This window comes from Megalops cyprinoides, chromosome 9 (genome assembly GCF_013368585.1).
Source record: "Megalops cyprinoides isolate fMegCyp1 chromosome 9, fMegCyp1.pri, whole genome shotgun sequence".
Taxonomy (NCBI): domain Eukaryota; kingdom Metazoa; phylum Chordata; class Actinopteri; order Elopiformes; family Megalopidae; genus Megalops; species Megalops cyprinoides.
The window spans coordinates 4192399-4210302 of NC_050591.1; the positions used below are offsets into that span (position 1 = coordinate 4192399).

General features: G+C 44.3%; 1 protein-coding gene across 1 annotated transcript in view; it reads right to left on the minus strand.

Annotated features, from left to right (window-relative positions):
- Positions 1-5479: 5479 nt before the first annotated feature.
- LOC118782798 (seizure protein 6 homolog) overlaps positions 5480-17904 on the minus strand; it is a 202396-nt gene continuing 189971 nt past the window's right edge. Inside the window, exons 13-18 of the mRNA XM_036536360.1 lie at positions 10342-10536; positions 10020-10061; positions 9252-9360; positions 8980-9079; positions 6436-6444; positions 5480-5740 (exon numbers count right to left, since the gene is read on the minus strand). Of these exons, the coding sequence (XP_036392253.1) occupies positions 5711-5740; positions 6436-6444; positions 8980-9079; positions 9252-9360; positions 10020-10061; positions 10342-10536 (485 nt within the window). The 3' untranslated portion in view covers positions 5480-5710. The remainder of the gene's footprint in view (positions 5741-6435; positions 6445-8979; positions 9080-9251; positions 9361-10019; positions 10062-10341; positions 10537-17904) is intronic.

Consider the following 17904-nt stretch of genomic DNA (forward strand, 5'->3'; position numbering starts at 1 on the left):
CAAACACATGAAATAAATAATTCCTGGCCTTTATTGTATCAACATTTTTATTATATTATGGATCAACTCAAACAATTGAACAAAGTAGACTATATGTAAAGAATAAATCAGATATGCACACACTGTTTGCGTGAAACCTGTAAAATTTAAAATGTCCTGTCAGGATACTGTCTGTGGTGTGGGCTTATAGGTGTGAGCGAAGTAGGCGTTTAACCAGAGGGTTTTAGTTTGGCTTCCAAGCGGAGTACTTCTTTTGCACCCTCGAGCAAAGTAATTGACCCAGACTGGTCCAGTGAACATCGAGCTGTAGAAGTGATGATATGTAAAATGTAAACCAAGGAAAACCACCCTGGGCCACCCTTTTTTTATTAGTGATACCGATGCTGGAATTATTCCTGATACTGTTCAACACTTTCTTTTTCAGATTGGCATGTGACATGTCTTAAGTGAAAAAGGGGAATAATTGGGCTGTCAAATCCTTATGCTAGCTGAACGGAAGTGAGGCAGTTATTAAGAAAATAGCCAACCAGGCGTTAGCCTTCATGTGTCAGGCACCATTGCTTACCCATAGCGTTCCCTTTTGTAGCAACCGCCGGCGACTACGACTTTCTATCCTGCACATGCAACAAAACCGACGACACGTTGCCAGCAAGGCCTTCAGAAGTCTGTCCTGCAGCCAAAGACTACATTGTTATCGTCGCAGCTATCTCCGTTGCTGAGCAAGGCAATAAAACACAAGTCAATACAGCTTCATTCCCCCTTATTAGACCGTGGGCCTGTTCATCAACGTAATTTTTTGTATGTTCTCATACATTTCTGTCTGTAATTAAACCATCAAATGCCGGCTAACAGAAAATCGCGTTCAAATATCTCAGTTTGATCATCTTTAAAACGTAGCCTACTTGTTTACATCAACTTCCGCCGAGTCCAATGATTTTTAGGCAGTTGAGAAGTTTGTGTACATATCTATCTGATTTCTCAGATATAGGAGTGCCCAACGTACTCTCATTGATGCAGATCTGTCATTGCTAGCCTTAGGGACACTGAGGATCGCCGAAATTGTCAATTTACAGCGAATTGTTATTACGCACAGGGAGAATTGAGGTTTTGGTAAAGAAGACATACCTTTTGAAACACCCGTTTATTTTGAAACACGGCGTTTACTTCAGAAAGGATGGCTTTGTAAACGCAGTTTTTCAACGGTGCGAAAGTCAGCGAAGAAGTGGAAATAAATGGCTCAGACGCAGAGGGCGATACTCGACAAAGGATCTGATCCTTTCGTGGACTAATACGTTTATTATCTTTACTACTCTGTTTGTTTATTGCATATACAGCTAGGGGGCACAAATATTGGCTTTAGTGTTAGCGAAGGGGCCTGGTGAGAGTAAAGCGAACTGTTTTTTAAATTACAAATTATTGAAGAAATTACGGCTATGAGCCAAAAACTCCACAACGCTGTTCGTAAACGCGTTGAATACGAACTTTTGTTCGTATTTTTGTAATTTTTGTAATTTTATGTCGATTACTTTGTTACCAATGCAGTATTTATATCAAATCCATTTTATTTGTTACAGCACATTTTATCTATACAGATTGTCACAGAGCGCTGTACGAATAGTCAAGTGGATTTTCCAGGGGGGGGGGGGGGGGGGGGGGGGGTTAAAAAAAATTGAAAATTACTCCCTGACCCTTTTTTTTTTTTTGCTTTCCTCAGGGACAACTCCCAATCTGGGCCTCTCTCACCTGAACAGACCAGGCTGCTGGGGAAGGTTTGAATGTCTTCCCAGTCCTCTACTTCATCTGTTGCTGTTAAGCACAAGACGAGAGTCACTGCACCCATACCCACAGCTGTGACAGAGAAGAGGTGGAGGGAGGCCAGTCACAACCATCCAAAGTCACATCAGTTTCCTTTTTCCAGTTTCTCACCAGGGGCCCAAAGCCAAGGGAACCTGCTGCTTGTCCCTCTACACCAGAAATGCATTTGGTGGCGTCTATCAATGACGTCTCCAAAGTAGACCTCTCCCCTAATTCACAGCAAGAAGGACTGCGTGCCCTACATGTCCTCAATGAGGCACAGTAAAACCAACTGGAAGCGTGTGAAATGCAACATGTCTCTTTGTGTAATTCTGGACAGGAATTGTTTCCATGATTGGCACATTCAGCATTTTGGGCTATAATGCTGGGCATCAAAGAGAGTTTGTTCCAGTAAATGGTTCTGTTCCAGTGTTTCTTTTCCCTTACCTACAACTATTTCTGTGTGCCAGTGTGTTTTTTTCACTATTTTTGTAGAAGTTACATTTGCTGGAGTCCGGAGGAGGTTGTTTGGATGCTTGAATGCACAGTGGCATAAAACAGCAAAAACACACTCACTCAAAATGTTAGAATTTGTTTACTTTGCTCATATTTGTTCAATATCTGCCATTTTGGGACAATAAATCTTACATGTGCTATTGTTTGTGATATGTGTGTGGATGATGGTTTCCTTGTTTGTGCTACATTTTGTGTTATTTTGCAGGATTCCTTTTGTGTTTGGCTTCTGAAGTCTCTCGAGCATCTCCAGGCTGTCAACAATGTAGATATAATGCTATATGGACTCATCTTGTACATTGTTCTGAATAAGAGCACAAAATGTTAATGTATAACAAATCATCCAAAATTTGCCCATTTGGAGAGGTTTTGGGACACCAAAAGGACACCAGCCTATACATGTAAAGCACATGTTGAGGACACACTGCATGTCATAATTTATACCCTGGATGATGATGGAAAATGTTAAAAATTGGTACAAGATTTTTTTTTAACCCTTTCCATGTGTATTATCTGTAAATCCCAAATCTTGAATCCAGAATGACATTCACATATTTTACAGAAGTTGAGTCTTTATGGTATACATATATAGGTCACATCTTGCTATCAACCATGTCTGTGCAGTGAATTTGTCATTCAAAAGTTATTGGACTTTATTTAACAGTAGTGAAAAACTAGCAGAAATTGCCTTTTTCATGCTCTGATGCGAAATTAACTAAATACATTTTCACCTTTCTTCCTCATGTCCTTGCTTTTAAAGGGACACACAAGAAGATATATATGTCTCTTCAGAGCATCAGCAGAGCTTCCTTCCAGTTTAATTTGTCTCTGGCCTGGAACAAAGAAGTCCCAGAAGCCCAATTTGAATGGTGTTATGTCAGACAGACGAGCTGCTGTCTGGAAATGTATTCGGTATAGTTCAGCTAAGGTCACCAGAGGATGCAAGTCCTTGTGTGTGTGTGTGTGTGTGTGTGTGTGAGCATGCGTGTGTGTGATTATAATTTCGTTTCCAGCATTCTAATCCGCATTCTAAAAAAATATTATGTTTCCTGCACCTCAGAGGGGGAGAGTTCCTCTCTATATCGCTGTGTTGAGGGGACAGCCATCGGTTTGGCCCGGAGGCTGAAACCCAAGCGGACGCTGGAAAGCGTGGCACACAGCCCACTCCCTCAGGGTGCTTGGTAGTCTGGTCACTGAGGTCCCCATTCAGCCTACTCTCCCACGCAGCACACAGCCTGAAAGACGAGGCAGTTGGCAGGAGGTGACAGGAAGGCGGCTTCCTCCCTCACACCACATAGGAAGGTGCCTGAGTGAATTGCCGCGGGAAGCTCACAAAAATGCTATGCGCTGCGCTTGAGGAGAAGCTTCCCTTTTCAAGTGTGTCTGAGTTCAAGTTCATTAGCGAAATGCCACCTGTTCTGGTCAGGGGCTTTGGAGAGGCCTGGGTCTGAGGCATGGTCAAAAGAACCACTTCCCTGAATGGAACTCCAAGCCCACGTACTGAACAGCTTGGATGGTGTGGACAGAGCCAGCCAGTGGTTGGCGCTCTGAAAGCCCAGGCTGATTCTCACTAGGACCCACGTCACTGGCCAGAGCACATGAGACCTAACATTTTCAACATTTCAACCTAACATCATTTGTATTACAACGGCACCTCAGGTGTCTGGTCCTCAGAAATGTGGGAATCTTGAATGCTTATTGCCTTTGAATGCTCAGGGTGACTTTGCCTAAAAGAATACCTTTAAGTCTATGGAAACCCCTTGGTAACTAAAAATACTCAAGCCTTAAATTTACAACAGTGTTGGCTTTGTTATGTAAAGCCTCCCCCACACCCATACTGTTAATCAGCTTAAAAGCTCTTTGAGATTTCTAATGCACCTTGGTAAAACTCCTAAACAATACTTCATCACCTCTGAAGTTTATGAGAAAAGCAAGAAAAATACTGGTCATGGAAATAAAGATGAATCCTTTGCCCAGACTATAAGCTTTACCAAACTGACAGTTGAATTTAACCAAAGTGGTTTTTCTGTCACTGGCCATGATGTCTGGAACTGGACAGAGGTACTGCTTCAAAGTCATAAAGGTTTGCTGTGGCACCAAAGGGCGGCCGTTTACAAAGCGCAGAGAGCCAGTCCAGTCACACGCACACACAACGTAAAAACTTTACAAGCAGTGGGACTTTTCACACTCACTGACCGGCTTTATTTGGAGGGGGGGCTAATGGGGGCTTGGTCATAGTTGAGACATGAGCAACAGATCGATAAAGAGGGCAGAGAATGTGGAGAGGTGGACTGCGGAGTGGAGGAGAGAGGAGCAGTTGTTCAGCACGCTGCTTTCACCTCCTGGGGCAGTAACATCCAATGAAGGACATCTCCCTCCTTGCCCTTGTGCTTGTTTATGCACAGCATATTATGGCAGAAACCCCATGTGGTAGGCTATAGCCCCCTGGGACATGGGGGGGTCCCTACGGTCAGATTCAGCAACATGGGGAGCAAATGTCAACCTTCCATGATTCCTGGGGGAAGACAGGGAACACTCACAGTCAAATATAGACCCCCCCCCCCCCCCACCCCATGTCTGGTGAGTGCAGTTTGGGGGTTTATGAATTTTTCCAGTGTTTACATCATTTTGATTCATGCTAGGCCCACAGTTGACACATTTGCCACAGCACAAATTTAGCCAGGCTGTGATCAGTGACAGAACTGGAACCTGGATTTATTCACAGTCAGGTCAGGTTCGTTTGTGGACAGGGGAAATATTTGTAGGCTTTAGTGACAGGCAGCAGCTGATAACACCTGGGAATTCTAGTTCCTGATGACTCCAATTAAACAATATAGACCTGAGGTGGAAGGAGGTCCAAAACCTGGAGTGGGCCACTGAACTGGACCACTCCGCCCATAACTCCATTCCAAGTTCCAGCTCTTAAGATCCAGTTCCAGCTCTTGGGTCTTTTATCGCCAGTTTGCGAGCATAGTTCCAAATCTGTACAATACTTATATCAAGGACGATTAAACAAATAAAACATACCCTGTAATATTAACACAGTAGTGGGGCCAACATAAAGAGACAGGAGGCTTGACGTTTGGGTTCTCCGGTGTGATTGGGCTGTACGCTGCTGGGCTTGGCTGCATCACGGGGTACGACTGTACAAACACTGCTGCAACGCCATCACTACCGTAGCTACAAAAATACCGCTGTCCACCCCCCTCCCTGTGCAACGCTTACAGGAGTCCCCGGAGACAAGAATATTTACAGCCATCGGGAGAGGGAGGAGGAGGAGGAAGAGGATGACAACAAAGAGGGGGAGCAGAGGGAGGGGAGGGGTGAGAGAAGGAGTGCGGACAAAGTTCCCACGAGGCGAAAAAAAGGCTGGCGTTCTCCCAAGCTGAGGTGCGCAGTCTCTCTAAATGGAAACCTCGTACTCTCTCGTTTCCTGCAAAAGGCCAAATACATGCGCTCACTAAGGGAAATGTGCACACAGAGAAAGAAAGAGATGTCTTTACAGTGGCTAACTGGATGTTACAGTAAGCTATGACACATTGAATTAATTTTGGGTGAGCTCCTGCACCCCTTCTCGCTCTCTGAGTTACAGCACAAGATGTAAATAGGAGCTGCAAGAAGAGGAAAGTGGGTGGCCAGCCCCTCACTCTAACAGTGTAAAGCGGTTTTATTTGCACCTGAGAGCAGGCGATAATAACACTTGTGGCTGGCCCCCGGCCCACATGAGCGACCTGTCTCTGAGACTCACGGATACTGTCGGGTATGGGTCTCACACATGTTGCTGAGCGATTAGGGTCTGTGCCAAGTGTGCCATCAGGCATCCATTGGACAACCTGCCCTGTGAGGACAGAGTACATAACGAGGATGCACCCTGGTAGTGGCTGATGTAATGATGTCACAGAGGGGCAGATGGATGCACAGGCAGAGAGCACTGGTAGAGGCTGTAGTCTGGTGGACAGACAGACAGCAGTGGTAGAGGCTGTAGTGTGGTGGGCAGACAGACAGGCAGCACTGCTAGAGGTTGTAGTGTGGTGGATGGACAGAGAGACAAACAGACAGCACCAGTACAGGCTGTACTGTGGTGGACAGTGCCCAGTGCAGACATGCTGGAGCAGCAGCGGGCCTCACCTCATTGTTCTTCCAGGGGACAGGGAACAGGAGCAGAGAAACAGACAGATACCGTTATTAGTAGTTAGAACATGAACCAAGGATTATGGGAACAGAGGGAGTCACAATGGAAGAGGATAAAGTAAGGCGAAATCTGCCACTGGCCATTGTGTGCATTCAGATTTGAGGCCGAGCTTGAGGCAGAATGGAACCCTCCCTCTCTCTTACCAGTGACTGGCCTCGTTCAACTAGACTTATGTATCAGCTGTGACAATTGTGTGCTTAACTAAAGGAGGGAGAAGCTTGGCTTGTTACCCACTTTGTAATGAGAAAGAAATCCTGTATTCTGACTGGGTGAGACAATCATCAACTGCTTTTAATTGCTCAGGCTATGTGCATACATTATCTCACTTTAGAGCACAGTTGTGAGGTCAGAGTTGTCAGGTCCAGGCTGATAAGCAGGGCCAGCCTGCAACCAGGTCACAGAAGTCACAGAAAGAAGCTGATTTAACTGATACATCCATCACAGGACCCTTTCACAGGCCAACATTAGCATTCGATTTCAATTGTATCACTTCAACACTATGCTGAGGGAGAACCGTGTGTGCATATGTGCCACCAGAAATATTGGTTTTCAAGGACTGTTTGCGGAATATATGAAGGATGACATGCCACAATCACTGGAGGGACAGGACACACCAACTCCTCTGACAAAGGGGTAAAACATGTCTGCCCTCTCTTAGCCTCACTGTCCCCCATGTCTCAGTGTCACTGCTCACCTAATTAGATTGAGGACAGCCTGCAATATGGTGGTGCAGATGGCGGCTTGAGTGTGTTGCCTGGCTCCAGATGCATACGCTTATGGCAGCACCTGAACGATGCTCATGGTGGGCACAAGCACAAGCAGTTTAGCTTGGGATTTTAAAAGGATACCAGGCGTTCCCCATGCTAAATAGCACCAGCACACTGAATGCTCTACTTCCTGTGCAGTCACCAAGGACAATCTTTCTTTTAACACAACCCTGGAATTTGTCTTAACTTTGGAACAGAGCGTTTGATCCATGGGATTTCTTCATTTATATATATATATATATATATATATATATATATATATATGTATATGTACATACACACACACAAACTGTCACAAGCTCTTTTTCCACAAGTAGGTTTAAGCAGAGATTAAGAGCAGTGGGATTTTGTGTGTGACAGGCATACCAGGCAACCTCCAGTCTCTCTCCCTCACCCAACAACACCGAGGGCCAGCCAGGACTGCTGCCTTTTATTTTCACATACAATTCTGCTTTTCTGACCATTCACTCTTTCCTATCAAACACATCAAAAGACAAAAACAAAGAGGAAAAAAGAGCAAATTGCAAGCACGAACTAGCACATCACTGGCATGCACAGGTAAACATACTGCATATGGGAACAGGCAGTGGGGGTAAAATGAAGCATACACAATTCACAGGAGCACAGTTAAGCAGATTGCACAGGTGCCCGGGTAAAGACAGTGAAGAAGGGAACAGGCAGCACAGGTAACAATATTGTGCAGGCAAACAGACTGCACAGGTAACACTGGTGCATGATGATGTGAGCTGTGGTGAATGATATTCGTAAAACAGTAAGAGGCAGGAGCCACAGCTGAACAGATATATATATTTTAGCGGCAGTGGAGCCTTTCAGAAGTTGAATCAGTTCCTATAAATAGTCTAAGAAAGTTCAAATCGATGTGCTTTCCTTGCTTCAGGGACACAGTGACTGATGTCTGTTTAATGTCACAGCTCTGTGCATGAGCAAACACACTCCACCTAGCCTTGGCTTGACCTCTTCAGCTGCACCCTCTGCATCAAGCCACCAGTCAAAGTACGAGTCAAAGAATCTGATACTATCACGACATGGTTGTCAGTTTTTCTTTTCACTTTTTCCATTTATGTTTTGGAATTGCTGATAATACATTTGGCTCATCTCACCACGACAACCTGCACTCTCACAGGAGTGCTGAAGTGAGACAAATGCAATCTTCTGACACACCCTCATGCAGCCAATGGCTGTTTTTCACAAGACCCACAGTGTGCTACAGTGTAGTGGGAACTCATTGGAGCATAGGCATGAATTGCCTGACGTTGACTAGGCAGCTCACAGGTTGTTGTTGTGGCAAGGTGCTTGAGAGTAGTGAGACGAGCAACCCCTGCCAACATGCACACCCCTATCCCCCCAACCCCACACAATGAAGCATTTGTTAAAAAAATTGGGGCTCCCAGGCAATATCAGCTGTAGAGCTCAGCATGCACTCAAAGCAAGAGCATTACCCATTGACTGGAAAGATGCTTATCAGTTTAAATTCCATTGCCTGAAATTACAAATATGTGAATCTGTTTTTTCTCCTCCAGAGTGTGGGCATTTTGAGGTGGGGTGACAGGGCTGGGAGACACTCTCTCAGGGACCACCAGTAAAAGAGGGAAGTGAGCATGCAGACTGTACTGGTGAAGAGTTGGTCTCTGGAACTGGGAACGGTATAGGGTGGAGACAATGGGGATGGGAGGTTGTCTTGCCTGTACTTACTGTGGTCTCGTAGATGGGGTTGTCGAAGGCGGACTCGGTGGCAATGTGGTCATATGGCAGGGAGGTGGACACTGTTGCTCGTATGGATTTGCCGGGGGCTCTGTGGAGTGGAGCAGCACACAGAAATGAAATTGGCCCCTTTGGCCCATGGGCGGGGCGGTGGCACTGAGATTAGCGCCTGCCCTCCCAGAGACCCAAAAAAGCTTGGCTGGCTCAATTAAGTGGGATAAAAGAAAAGCTCCTCAGGTTGCCACGCTGTGCCTGCAGCGTACCTGGAGAAGTACAGGTAAACCCCAGCAATGAGGACCAGGACGAGGGCGACGGGGATGAAGACGGCCATTGCCACGCTGGTCCCGTCCATGCTGAAGTCCGAACTAGAGACTGTGGGAAAAACAGTCAAGATCACAGTGCTGCTTATGTGCCAGACAAACGCAACTGAATTCATTACCTGCACTCAAAATCCCTTGACCCTGCTCTGCTAATCCACCTAACAGTAATATGTACTGTTTCAAATGCCCTTCACAGCAGAGGTAAATATTATTGATAAAGGAGTTTTAATGTATGGAACAGAACTCATAGTGGAAGCAGAGACCTTAAAGTTTTCAGGGCCAGGCTTGACACAGTGCTAGATATACTCCAATGAACACAATGTGCTTTCCACAATAAAACAATACAATTGGTTGAAATCAGTTAGTCAGTGACAGCTCTAACCACAAGATAGAGCAGCTTAGGTCTCCAATTATTACCAACCATCCCTCTCCTTCATCCAGTGGGATTTCAGTAATAAGAACTCCATTCTGTGTGTTGACATGTTAGCATTTGAATGCCAATCACTGTATGGCTCCACCCTGTGTGTTTGCATGTTAGCATTGAAATACTGATCACTGTGCTCTGTGTATTAGTACATTAGTGTTTAAATGCAAATCACTGTTCGGCTCTGCTCCCTGTGTTAGCATGTTCATGTTTAAATGCAGATCACTGTGTGGCATCGGCTGTGTGTTTTTGCAAATTTGCGTTTAAATGCAGATCAGCGTGTTTACCATCCAGGCGCCGCTCATTCACATACTCCACTGAGGAGAGGGCTGCAACAGAAGTACAGAAGAAATGTCATGCTTCACCAAACACACACACTATACAAGAAGCTATCTATTACGATAAGATATCTATTACACTGGTGAAAAAATGAAACAAAATAAGACAATAAAGAAAATCTAAATCCAATTTCAAAATCTAAATTATTTATGACATTTTAAAGGCACTGTGACAGGCTATGACATAAACCCCTTTGAAATAATTAAATAAAGAGGTAGCCCAAATGTGCATGTGCATCTCTCGAGAGCACACAGGTGTTGTAGTTCCTACCTTTGCAGGTAGGGGGTGCGCCACTCCACCGTGAGGGGTGTCCAGGAACACAGCGGATGCTGGGCTCCCCCCGCAGCTCGTAGCCAGTGAGGCAGGAGAAGTGCAGGGTCTCCCCCGCCTGGTAGACACGCTTCTCAGCGCTCTGAATGCTGAAGGGGGAGGCCCCGGGGTTTCTGCAGGCCTCATACGCCTCAGCTGGGGGACAGACAGGCATTTACATTTACATTTATTCATTTGGCAGACGCTTTTATCCAAAGCGACTTACAAGTCAGGTACAATACAACACAAGTGAGGTATAATACAAGACAGCCAGACAGACAGAAACGTTACTCCCGTCTATTTCATGGAACTGTCCTTTCACATTCTCGCACACAGTGCAAAAAACAATAAAGTAACGAGTGTGTGTGCCTGTGTGTGTGTGTGTGTGTGTGTGTGTGTGTGTGTGTGTGTGTGTGTTCCCAGCATTCCCTGGCTTAACCTACTCACATGCATGTTTACCAGTGGGCTGCAGTGAAACAGTCTGGGATTTATTTTGTCCAAAAACCAAAAACTAAATTAAGAAACAAATTTCTCCACTAAATAATAAAGTCAATAAGGTTGAAGTCCACAGGATACCCCCTGCACGTAGGCTAACAGGCTCTCCAGTGACAGAGCTGTGACAGCCCTCGGGTAGGAGCTCCCTCCTCACCCTGGCACCCTGGCTATGAAAGACTGTATTGATACAGATGCTTTGGCTTGCTCAGAGCAAGGACTCAAACCTTGTCCTGTTCTCTGAATTGTGAGATTCTGAGTGAATAATAAAGAGGTCTAACATATTACTACTACTTTGCAACACAGGGGCTCTCTGCTGTGTCACTTTTAATTAATCATGCAATGCAGGTGTATGTTTTTGGACCCCATTCTCCTGTGAGCTACAGTCCTACATGAAGGAGCCTTTGCATCAGTTACTGCAAACAGCCCTGTTTCTAAATGTTTTATTATGACTAGTCTGCTTGTCTAGGGTGACGTACATGTCTTACAAGGCCATGTATAAAGCTAGATATTCACTAGAGGTATTCAGGTAAAGTGACTTTCTCAAAGGTAGACAGCAGTGCCTCACTTGAGAATATAGCTGGCAATATCTAGGTAGCCAGGAACTGGTGTCCACTGGACAATCTCCAGATTCCACAGAGCAATGAATGGCAGAAAATTACTGCAGACGCAAAGTTAGGGAACAGACCTCTTACCATATTGTTTGGGATTGTAAAATAGTGCATAGGCTCTTCTAAGGGTACTGAAAAATATTATGAATATTATTACAATTGTTATTTATTTCTGACACTGTCACTATGTATTCTGGAAAGTACATCTCGTATCCAGGGATATTGTAATGGAAAATGTACTTTATTGCTTTAACAGTTGATTTTTGTGGAGCAATATATTGCTGGGGATAGACCAACAGGAAAGAAGCACATGAATGTGTACAAATACATTGATATACAGAAATATTCATAAGGTTTCTAACTGTGAAATATCTTGGATTGATGTCTGTGTGAATGGGAACATTGGGGGAGGAATGGGTACTGCAGTGCAGTGAGTCATTGTGTCCCTGTCTTGAATATCTGTCTGCATGGATCCAGGATGGCGTGCCGTATGAGTGTGCACACTCATTACCAGTCCCATGACACAACAACATGAAAATCTTTCAAGTATGAACTTCTGCTGGGTCCCAGTGTTTTTTTTTCCAGCTGTCGTATCTTGTTAGTGAGTTTTTCTTGGTCTTGCTATTTTCATACTGAATCAATAAAAAATAAATAGATAAATAAATCAGGTGACTCTTTTGGGCATTTTACACACCTCCACTATTTATGTCTTTTAATCTCCCCTGATGCCAGAAGGCTGTGCGCCCCAAATCTGTCCATGATAAACCTTTAAAAACCAGGCACTTGCTGTCCCTGTGGTTCTCTGAGCATTATGGGGTGTTACCGCCTGGCAATGAACCATGCCCCCCAATCCCCTGTCCAAGACGCCTCAGGTACTGAGGTAGAACAAGAGTAACTGCACACAGAGGCATTGTGGGATATGCCTCTTCCTCCTGCTCTGAGTCTCCTGAGCGGCAGTGATGGATGTCGGTGCGTCTGCCCTGATAAGATCCTCAGAAAACAAAGAGCAGAGCGTTATCTCACCACCTCCGTCCATCACCCCGCCTGGCTTTCCTGGCCCTCGTTTACCACAGATACTGACAGGCATAATGAGCTGGCCTTGATAATGAGCTGGCATATCAATTTCCTCCTTAAACAATAGGGCAAACTCTCATCCCATAAAGCACACTGAAGCCAGGGCTGTCTTTATCTGCGGCCAGTATTAAACCAATACATCAACATTCCCACCGATTAGATTACAATTTATGACCAGCGGAGTTTGCTATGTCCAAATTCCCCAGCAGTAAGGGATCCATTATTCATATCAATATCTTTCCAAAGACTTCTGAATCAACTGATATGGAAGTTTGTTTTTGGAGAAGAGAGGTCCCTTTGACCCTTTAACAGAGCTGTTTCTGCATCTTCCCGTCAGTAGTCAAAGAGACAATTCTCTGATGCCCACTTCCCTCTCTAGATGGCTCATCATCTTTTCAATCTCTGCCTGTTTAGTGAAATAGACATACATCTTAGCAACCAATTACAGTGTCTCATTCTGTGAATTATGTCCTTAAAAAGTTTTGCATGAGTCATGCTGCTTTTCTGTAATCTATTTTGGGCCACCACCATGCCACCTTAGTGGAGGCCATCTTTGTTCTCATGCTATAATGAACAACTTAGTAGTACAGACATTTTTCAAAGACAGAGATTATAATTGTTTCCTTTCTGTCCCACGGTGAGCCACCCCCCTCCTGCAGCTCTCCTTCCCCCCTTCATTCTTCCCTTCTTCACTCCCCTCAGTGCCTTTCGTACTGCTTCCTACCCACCCTTCCAGTGCCCTCAATGTTCACTCCACCCCAATGTAAGCCAGGTGTATAAGGAATATAGTTTGTAACATATAAAGGTATGTGGGGACATACAGAAGACTGAAAGGAAGACATAGGACTGAAGGACTGACACTGACAGTTACAGATACAGTACTGCTTGAAATTTTGTGAACCCTACAGGGATGGATGGTCATTATTTTTGTATAAAATATTAAAATAGATATATAACTTCTTTAACCCAATTTGTAAGACATTCCAAATAAAGAACACAAACATGTAGGCTATTACGAAACATCTGTAACCTGTAACTTCTGTAGCCTGTTTAAAAAAAAAGGCTATGCCTACATGGCATCAAATGTAGCCTATAGGCTACCAGGTGACGTTTTATTTTCTCCTTTTTTCATTGTGGCAAAGTCCTCTGCTGCCGACTTGAAATCAAACATGTCCACTGTGTCTTTGCACCTTGCAATGCTCAGCGCACCCTTTTGGGGAAAAAAAAGTACTGTAGGCTGTTAGTACTGTTAGGGCTGGACCCGAATATTCAGCTATTCGGATATTCTTTCGTTGGGTAGGTATTCGGTTTTCAATTTTGGAATTTGGATATTCTTTTTTTTTTTGCTAAATGTAGGCTATGAATAAAGGCGAACTGCAAAATACATTTTGTCAGCACATTCTTGTACTATATTTATACTTTTTAATTGCACTGTTAAAATGTGGAAATATATACCATCTCAGCTCGGGCGCCTGACATCTTTCTCACTCGCAGCAGTGAACGTTGATGGGAAAGTAGCCAGCGATCGCCGAGCTCGTGCTTTGGGACTCGATTCGGAGGGTCTAATTGTTTCGACTGACCCTAGCTAAGTTTGTCACCCTGGAAGGATGATAGCTGAAGCGATGCCATGCTTCTTTCTGCTTCCGAGGGGCGTGAGACCATTTTTAAATATTGCAGCTCCGTCAGCAGAGACGGCGATGGGAAATGAAAAGTAGTTGGCAATCACCTAGTTCCTACTTTGGGACTCGAACAGAGGGTGTAATGGTTTCGACCAACCCCTAGGTAAGTTTGACACCCTGGGAGGATGCTAGCTGCAGTGATGCCATGTTTCTCTCTGCTTCCAGGGGGGCGTGAGACCATTTTCAAATACCGTGGCTCCATAAGTAGTGACGGCGATGAGTGTATAGGATGTGTAGAAAAGGGCCACATGTCTTTGTCTTTGTTTGTGCACCACCCCCACCTCTCACAGGCACTTTGTTTACAACCCAGTTGAAGTCTGCCCAAACCAGTCCTGCTGCTCCCCTTATCAGCAGGACCCCCTCAGGTAACCCAAAGCACAGGCGCACCCCCAAGGACGGCCCCAAGGTCACCATGTGCCCTCTGACCTGTCCGTATCCTTTGGCCACCAACGAGAACCTCAAAAGTAGTGGTGACCTCCCCTGCCTCAGTGCCACACCAATACCTGTGGGGTGAGGAACTGGGGAGACCAAACCCTTGGGGACTGAGTATTGTGTTGTTGTTCTGTGCATCTGTGCCTGAGTAAGTACTATGCCTGCATTCAACTGGTTGTATTACAGTTGTCTGCAGAGGGAGAAGGGTGTGTGTGTGTGCATGTTAATTAGGATAGTGTTTGTCTGTTATGTGTAACTGTTGTAACTGCCATAACCATTAACACAGTTAAGAGACATTAGCGGCCTAACTCTGTATTCCTGCTCCTTCCCTTGCAGGAAACCACACACACATCCCACACACACAAACAACAAGCAAGTATGCTGTTTCTGCGCTTCTGCGCTTCTGTTTCACAGCGCTTTGTCAGGCGTTGTCTCTGTTTCGGAGCCTATTATGAGAATTTATGTAGGTCTATAATTTATCCATGATAAGAAAAATTGTCACAAGCTGTTATTATGTCACAAGAACTGCATATGTAGGACCTTGTTCAACCAAACCCCTCGGGAGTACAAACATGCATAAAACACACCAAAGCTTTTGGAAAATGTTTTTTATTAACAAATAACAATACAGCCATGCGTCGCTTAACGTCCACGATACATTCTGTGAAATAGGACGTTATGTGATTTGGACATTGTGTGAACACCATGCTATGTACAGTATATGGTAGGCCTATACTAAGTACTATACCATTATACGCCTGGCAGTGAAATCGCTTTATTTCCATGAGACACGAGATACATGTGTTGCGTGCGGTTACGATGTCCCGTTCTGCGAACAGGTTTTTAAACTTTATTATAACCTTATGGGACTACGGACGCATGTGCGAATGGATGTTGTCCAAATGGACGTTAAGCAGCACATGACTGTACAAACAACAATACTGTAGAAAACCTTAAAAATGAATGCCTTTAATTAAACCGAAAGACACGTGTTGCAGTACTATGCCATCCATCTCCATATATATACAGTGGGGTCCCACTAGTCAAAATACTCTATTTTGCATTTGTTCAAATGTAATACTAATTTATTCATTACAAATGATAATACCAGCTTAACAATTTGAGTCAAAAGTTGAATCTTTGAAAAATGTACATGAATTTCAGAATATCTTAGTATTTGGTATGTCCCCCTTTTGCTTTAATGACAGCATGCACTCGAGCTGGCATGGACTCCACAAGTTTGCGCGAAACATGATGACCCATGTTATCCAGCATGATTTGACAATGTTCCAAAGAGCTTCTGGTGATGTCACAGAATGCTTGGCTTTCTCAGTCTTCAAGTGCCCCCATAAATGTTCACTGGGGTTGAGGTCAGGTGACTGTGGAGGAAAGCCCATGACAGTCAGGACTCCTTGGTCTTCTTTGGTCTTCAAGTAATTCTTACAAAGGTCTGAGGTGTGTTTGGGGTCATTATCCTGCTGCAGTATGAATCCTTCTCCACAAAGATGCAAACCAGAGGGTATAGCATGTCTCTGAAGAATGGAGTGGTACTTCTCCTTGGTCAGGGTGTAGTCAATTCGGTGCAAGTGTCCATCTTCAGAGTAGGCAAAACACCCCCAGACTTGAATATTCCCACCACCATGTTTCACTGTTGGTTTGGTACACTGCGGTATCATTCTCTCTCCTGTTCGTCTCCTTACATACACCCTTCTGTTACTACCATAAATCATCAGTAAATAGGATTTTTTCCAGTCATCCACTGTGAAATGCTGGTATTTCCTAGCCCACCCCAAGCGTTTGGTCTTGTCCCCCCTCCTGAGAAGTGGTTTAGAAACTGCTACTTGTCCTCTGAGACCACTACAAGACAGCTTTCTTTTGACAGTATTTTTGCTGATTGGAGTCTTGCATTCTTTATTTAGCAAATTCTGTATCTGTGATGAAGTTGCTTTTCTACCTCTCAGGGAACTAAGCTTGATGTATTGATCTTCTGATGATGTGGTCACTTTTGGCCTGCCTGATCATGCTTTGGATACAACTGATCCAGTTTCTGCAAAGCCTTTCAGAGTTCCACGCACTGCCCCCTTAGAAACCTTTAGTCTAACCATTATTTGACTCTGAGAAAGCCCCTCTTTGCTTAGAATAACAATTTGACTTCTGACACTTTCACTTAGTTCTGATGCCATTTTTCCCACTATCACAATGCTACTTAGTAAGCAATGATCTGCTGGAAACTTGAGGCACAGCCGTATTTATAACAGGTGAACACTGGCTGCAAGTTGAGTTACTTGAACGAGCCTCTGATGAGTAGATCAAATCCACTTGAGTGTCATCTGAATGCATGCTTCAATGGAAAGGATACAACTCAAGGAAATCTGACCTTTTGTACAAAGGAGTTAAGTTGGTCAATGCCCCAAATTTGCTTAAATTTGATTGCTGACCTAGAAATAGTGCAGAATCTTCTTTATATATTTCTTCTTTATTTTACATGACATAACTTGCTTATTGAAACAATGCTTCATTCCTCCTAAAAAGTGATGAAATTAAAAGCAATTGTAGAGTAAAGCAAAGAAAGTGTGAAAAGAGATAAATTATTGCTTATTCTACAAAGATATACTAAAATGAAGACCCAACACAAAGTTGGAGGCTGTCAGTGAAGACAGCTATGGGCGCGAAGACGACCGGATCTCTTCGACATTCCCACATCGACAATGTGTGTCTGGCAAGGAAAGCCAGAATAAGCGGAGCTCCAGAGACGAACATGGATGCTGCGTGAGCTCCCCAATGATGGTCGGGCAACGGATCTCCCCGGCACATGTCTCAGTCTTCGGCGAAAAACCCAGAAGCCTCTGGTGGAAAATGGAGTGCAGCCTCCCATTAAGCCTGCCACAAATGAGCTTCCATCCCCTCAAGTCTGATGCACTGGCCTTCCTCAATAGCTCGATGAGTATTATTTTTTAATACTGGCATCATTAGTTGCGTAGCTGATTTGATCTTGTACGAGATGTGATTAGACATATCCGCAACTCGTACAATGATAATTTTCCCCGTTACAACCATTACAAGACTGGTTAGACTGATTTACAAACAGTTTAGCTAAACTTGTCAAGAAACTTGCATGTTTAGAAACACATCTAATTATGTTTTGCCAGCGCATGTCAATCACTTTGTGATCTCCTGTAGTTTGACTTAGCTGCTGATAACAACTCCGAAACACACAAATCCTTATCATCACATTT